Genomic DNA, 6,656 nt, shown 5'->3' with positions numbered 1-6,656 from the left:
GTCTATCCATTGCTATGACGAAGAGGTATGGTGAGATGGGATCCCCTTGTCTTAGCCCTCTGGTTGGATGGAAGTCCTCAGTTTTCCCCCCATTCCATAGAACATTATATTGTACAGAGGAGACACATGCCATGACAAGGTGAACAAATTGCTCTCCCAGGTTGAAATCTAGAAGACAATTTTTGAGGAAGTCCCATCTGAGGCGATCGTATGCCTTTTCAAAGTCAAACTTTATTGCCATTACTCCCTTTCTGCCTTTTATTTTCTTCATCGAATGAGCTAACTCTTTAGCTATAAGAATGTTATCATGTATTTTCCTGCCTGGAACAAAACTGGATTGAAAAGGAGCAATTCTATTCAACATAGCAGGCTTGAGTCTTTCCACAATGATCTTCGCGATACACTTATAACTAACGTTGCATAAGGAGATAGGTCTAAACTGAGTAATAGAATCTGGAAATTTCACCTTGGGAATGAGCGTGATAAGGGTGGAGTTGATATCGTTCATCAAGTCTGGATCCGCCCACTTTTGTCTCACCATACTAATTAAACTCTCTTCCACCATCTCCCAATGTTGTTTGAAAAATCTAGCAGGAAAACCGTCCGGGCCTGGAGCTTTCATAGACCCAATCTTGAAAAGAGCTTCTTTGATCTCTCTTTCTGTCGGCATCTTCTTCAGATTCTTCTTGATGTTCTCGTCTAAAGAGGGATAAGGCCTTACATCATATAAGAAGGGTGGCCCTTCGTTATCATCTGTATACAAGGTTTTGAAGAAGGATATAACATGGCTTGCCAACTCCTCGTGGTCTTCAATCCACCTCCCTTCAAAGCTCTTCAATTTTAAGATTTTGTTCCTCCTTCTACGAATGATGGTTCGAGCATGATAATACTTAGTGTTTCGGTCACCTTCAATCACCCACTGGTCCCTAGATTTTTGCATCCACATTATCTCCTCTTTATCAAGGATATCCTCCAGCTCCTTTCTTAAATTGATCTCAAGCTCCTCCAGAAAAGGATTGTTGCCATAGTTACCTGCTCTTTGTATTCCTTCTAACCTTCTCATTAGAATTCTCTTCTTCTTTCCAATATGGCCGAATGTATCTCTATTCCACTTGATAATCTCTTTCCTAAATTAATTCAGAGATTGATTCAGGTTGATGCTATTTTTCCAGTGTCCTCTGACAAAGTCATTGAATTCAGGATGTAATTCCCACATTGCTTCATATCTGAAGGGTTTGTTTTGAATTTTCTGTGTACATGGCAGCATAGTCACATATAAGGGATGATGATCAGAATTAATCCTTGCCAAGACTTCCACCCGAGCCTCTGGGAACCTGGTCCTCCAGGTCACATTCGACATTGCTCTATCCAAACGCTTGAAAACTCTATCTAAATTCTCCCACTTTGGGCCTCTCCACGTGAATCGATTTCCAACAGCTCCAAGGTCAATAAGCGAGCAATCATCAATCCATTTTCTAAATCTTCGGCAAGCTCCTATATCCACTCTTCCTCCACCTTTCTTTTCGGAAGGGTCAGCAATGTCATTGAAGTCTCCAATTACTAACCAACCTTGCCTTATGTTCTGTTGAAGATTCCTTAGATCATGCCATAGCTCTCTTCTTCTACCTTCCTGTGGGCTTGCATATACTACCGTAAGAAGCCACTCTTCCTGTATACCTCTTTTAATTCCCAAATGCACATGCTGAGCTTTAGACACTAACACAGAAATATCGATGTCTACATCATTCCACATAATCCATATCCCCCCACTGAAGCTGACAGCCTCCTCAATATGATAGAAATTAAAACCCAGCTTTCTAATCACATTTTTGGCCTTATCACCACTGCATCTAGTCTCCAGCAGAATCACAATGTCCGTTCTATACACCTTCAAAAAATCAGTCAGGGTACGGCCAAAAGGCTTCCCAGCCGCCCCTTTACAATTCCAAGCCATAATATTCATAAAGACAAAATAAAACAAGGAGAAACTATTCCGCCATATTCATGGCCTCCTCTTCGTCATAGATGACTGTATCTGATTCATTTCTTTGTGGTATTTCTCGCACCTGATTCTCCCCAGGTTGGTTTTGATGGTGTCTCTGTTCCTCATATAGTTCCATGACTTCAACCATTGTCACTGTGTTGACCGGATTCAAGTCTGGTGGCTCTGGTTCAGGCCCTTCAATGTCATCCATATGCTCATCCGACATTATAGTTTCTGGAACAAATTCTTCTACCAATGACCTATCTTGGCCTTCCTCTCCGATGGTAGTTGGGGGTTTGTTGCTCTGCTGGGTGTTATTCTTAGTTGTGGGGTTCATGTTATTCTTAGTTGTGGGGTTCATGTTTTGGTCACTGGGTGCTTCGTTGGATTTGGTCTGTTGGGATTCATTTTGTGTTTTGCTGGCCCCAATTTGGGTTTCAGTCTTGTTCAAATTTGGTATCTTAGGGATTGGACTTGGGTTGGGCTGTGGTATACTTGTCTCTGCCTGTTTTGGTTGCTGGTTAGTGGACTGGGTCTTATTAGGCTGGGGAGTACTGGTTTTGTTCTTTGGATTAACCACGTCAGTAGCATTTTTCCTTCTGCTTTGTTTTTTTGTCAATTGATGTGTTGGGCTGGTTTCCTTTACTAAAGTTAGTGTCCTTCTCCATAGATTGCTGATGTGGTGTAGAACCTTCTACAATGATATGATTCTCTTCTTCTGCAGCACTGAGAATAGCAAACCTAGTACCTTTTTCTTGATTCTGAATCTTCAAAATTGCATTTTGGGCACCTCCACTACCTTCTCCAGGCTGGACTTTTCCTGCTTTTTTGCCACGATTTGTCCTCTGCACCATCATCCATGGTCCGTACGCACTGTCTTCCTCTTCCATTACCTTTTTACCCTTGCTATTATTGTTTTTTCCATTATTACCCTCTTTATTTTTGTCATTTTGTGGAACCTGCTTCTCTCCAACATCCGATTCCTTTTCCGCCATGGCTACTGCCCCTGAGGCCCCGTTCGCAACAACTTTCCGAGGGCAGCTATTACTATCATGTCCTACTAATCCACATTGGAAACAGATGCTGTGGAGACCTTCATATTCAACCAAATATCTGATTCCATTAATAGAATATTGTGAGACAAGGGGTTCTGTCAGATCAAGTTCAACACAAAGTCTTGCAAATTTGCCTCTGCTCTTATCTGCTGTATTTGTGTCCACTCTCATAGTTTTTCCCAGAATGTTGCCAATCCTTTTCAGCATCTCCTCTTCATAATATTCAATAGCCAAACCCGGAAGCCTAACCCATGCAGCTATACTATCTATGGTTGCTTCCATTGGGTTAAAGTTTGGTTTCCAGAACCTAATGGCTAAATAATGATCAAAGATTTTCCATGGACCACCTGTCAGGGCAAAATCTAAATCCTCTTGTGAGAAGAATTTCACAATAAAAAATTCGTTGCCAAGATCTATCACCTCAATAGAGCCCTGTTTTCCCCCACATAGCCTCTAATCGTCTGCTTAGTACTGGCAGTGAAATTTTTCTTCCAAGCAATTTGACAATCAATGTATCCCACCATTGATGTCTCAGTGATTTAAGTCCAGCATCATTAATAATAAAATTATAAATACCATTTACCTTCTCTACTCGTATTTCAGGAGAGGGCTCATGGCTTTTTTTTTCATTGCTGCTATCGTTGGTTTGGTCTTTTTCCATCTCTTCTGTCTTCTCTCCAGGTTCTTCGTCTGAAGAGGAAAAGCTATCATCTTCCATCTCTCCCACTGGTCTTCTCCCCCCTTTCACTGCATCTCTGAAGGAACTTGTTGTTGCTCGGCCTTCCACTCCACTCTCTAGCTCTCCAATCATCCAATCTTCCTCTCTCGGCACTAAGGATATCTCCCCTGAGAAAGCCTCACTTTCTCCAATCTTGCGGACCTTCTTTCCATATCTCTGAAGGAGCTCTGTATCTCGTGGTTCCATATCTCTTGGGTCATGAGACCGTGAATGTCCTCCACGGACAAAGCCACCTCTCATGGTGGTGAAAGAAATTAAAGATACTGGTTGCGAATGAAAAGATGTACGGAGAGGAAAAAAAATACTGGTTACCTGGGTTTATTGATACTTTCTAGTTATTATTAGAGTGAAGTGCCACTTTTCTGGACTTTACTATGAGTTTGTGTGTTTTTCTGTGATTTCAGGTATTTTCTGGCTGAAATTGAGAGATCTGAGCAAAAATCTTATTTAGAGGCTGAAAAGGACTGTAGATGCTGTTGGATTCTGACCTCCCTGCACTCGAAGTGGATTTTCTAGAGCTACAGAAGCCCAATTGGCGCGCTTTCAACTGCATTGGAAAGTAGACATCCTGGGCTTTCCAGCAATGTATAATAGTCCATACTTTGCCCGAGATTTGATGGCCCAAACCGGCGTTGCAAATCAGCCTCAGAACTTCCAGCGTTTAACGCTGGAACTGGCATAAAAATTGGAGTTAAACGCTTAAACTGGCATGAAAGCTGGCGTTTAACTCCAGAAAAGGTCTCTACACATGAAAGCTTCAATGCTCAGCCCAAGCACACACCAAGTGGGCCCGGAAGTGGATTTCTCTGTCATTTACTCATTTCTGTAAACCTTAGGTCACTAGTTCACTATTAATAGGATCTTTTGACATTGTAACTGTACCTGATGACACTTTACACGTTTCTTTGTGTACTTCTTACAGCATGAGTCTCTAAACCCCATGGTTGGGGGTGAGGAGCTCTGCTGTGTCTTGATGGATTAATGCAATTACTACTGTTTCTCATTCAATCATGCTTGCTTCCATTCTAAGATATTACTTGTTCTTAAATCGGATGAATGTGATGATCCGTGACACTCATCATCATTCTCAACTATGAACGTGTGCCTGACAACCACCTCCGTTCTACCTTAGATTAAGTATATATCTCTTGGATTCTCTAACCGGAATCTTCGTGGTATAAGCTAGAACTGATGCCGGCATTCAAGAGAATCCGGAAGGTCTAAACCTTGTCTGTGGTATTCAGAGTAGGATTCAATGATTGAATGACTGTGACGAGCTTAAAACTTCTGAAGGCGGGGCGTTAGTGACAGACGCAAAAGAATCACTGGATTCTACTCCGGCCTGATTGAGAACCGACAGATGGATAGCCGTGCCGTGACAGGGTGCGTTGAACATTTCCACTGAGAGGATGGGAGGTAGCCATTGACAACGGTGAAACCCTACATACAGCTTGCCATGGAAGGAGCCTTGCGTGTTTGATGAAGAAGACAGTAGAAAAGCAGAGATTCAGAAGGCCGAGCATCTCCAAAGCCTCAACCTATTCTCCATTACTGCAAAACAAGTACTTATTTCATGTCCTTTTGCTTTTCACAATCAATCCTGATAAGTTCTGATATCCTGACTAAGATTTATAAGATAACCATAGCTTGCTTCAAGCCGACAATCTCTGTGGGATCGACCCTTACTCACGTAAGGTATTACTTGGACGACCCAGTGCACTTGCTGGTTAGTTGTGCGGGATTGCAAAAGTGTGATTGCAATTTCGTGCACCAAGTTTTTGGCGCCGTTGCCGGGGATTGTTCGAGTTTGGACAACTGACGGCTTATCTTGTTGCTTAGATTAGGACTGTTTTATTTTTGTTGGTTTAGAGTCTTTTAGTTGAGTCTAGTTTCATATTTTAAGTTTGGTGTCAATTGCATGCTTTTGTTTTTCTTCTAATTTTCGAATTTGCATGTCTTTAGTCCCTTTTTGATCCATAAAAATTCTAAGTTTGGTGTCCTCTTTGTGTTTTTCCTTTAAAATTTTCGAAAAAAATTGTGTTTGATTTTCTAAAATTTTAAGTTTGGTGTCATTTTGTTGTTTTTCTCTTTCCTCTTTTCAAAAATCAAATCTTTTTCATAAAAATTTTTCAATCATATCTTTCTAATTGCTAATCTCAAAATCTTTTCAATTAACTAATTGATTCAGTTTTCAATTTGCTTTGATCTTATTTTCTTTTAATTTTCGAATTTTTATTTTATTTTCCTTTTATTTTATTTTATTTTTATTTTTTTTTGGTTAATTCAAAAAAAAAAAATTTATCTATCTGCAATCCATATCATTTCCCTTTATCCATTATGGACCCAAGTGGGATTGATCAGTCCAGAAGGACTCTGGGGTCATATGCTAACCCCATTACAGCTGCATATGGGAGTAGCATCTGTACACCTCCCATCAAAGCAAGCAGCTTTGAGCTAAACCCTCAACTCATTATCATAGTGCAGCAAAATTGCCAGTATTCCGGTCTTCCTCAGGAAGAACCTACTGAGTTTCTGGCACAGTTCTTACAAATTGCTGACACAGTACATGATAAAGAGGTAGATCAGGATGTCTACAGATTATTACTGTTTCCATTTGCTGTAAAAGATCAAGCTAAAAGGTGGTTGAATAACCAACCTACAGCAAGCATAAAGACATGGAAACAGTTATCAGACAAATTCCTGAATCACTTTTACCCTCCAAAGAGGATGACACAGCTAAGGCTGGACATCCAAGGCTTTAAACAAGAGGATAATGAATCCCTTTATAATGCCTGGGAGAGGTATAGAGGTATGCTAAGAAAATGCCCCTCTGAAATGTTTTCAGAATGGGTACAGTTAGACGTCTTCTACTATGGGC

General features: G+C 40.8%; 1 protein-coding gene across 1 annotated transcript; it reads right to left on the bottom strand.

Moving 5' to 3' along the window:
- Positions 1-1,132: 1,132 nt before the first annotated feature.
- On the bottom strand, positions 1,133-1,954 carry LOC130957221 (uncharacterized). The gene has a single exon (XM_057884091.1). The coding sequence runs from the start codon at positions 1,952-1,954 to the stop codon at positions 1,133-1,135; it is 822 nt and encodes a 273-aa protein (XP_057740074.1).
- Between the last annotated feature and the right edge of the window lie 4,702 nt (positions 1,955-6,656).

This window comes from Arachis stenosperma, chromosome 10 (assembly GCF_014773155.1).
Source record: "Arachis stenosperma cultivar V10309 chromosome 10, arast.V10309.gnm1.PFL2, whole genome shotgun sequence".
Taxonomy (NCBI): Eukaryota; Viridiplantae; Streptophyta; class Magnoliopsida; order Fabales; family Fabaceae; genus Arachis; species Arachis stenosperma.
The sequence above is the reverse complement of the archived record's forward strand: the minus strand, read 5'-3'. Positions and strand labels throughout refer to the sequence as shown.

Excerpts from the sequence above, each read along its gene's own strand:
- LOC130957221 (XM_057884091.1), bottom strand. The coding sequence starts at position 1,954 with ATGGCTTGGAATTGTAAAGGGGCGGCTGGGAAGCCTTTTGGCCGTACC.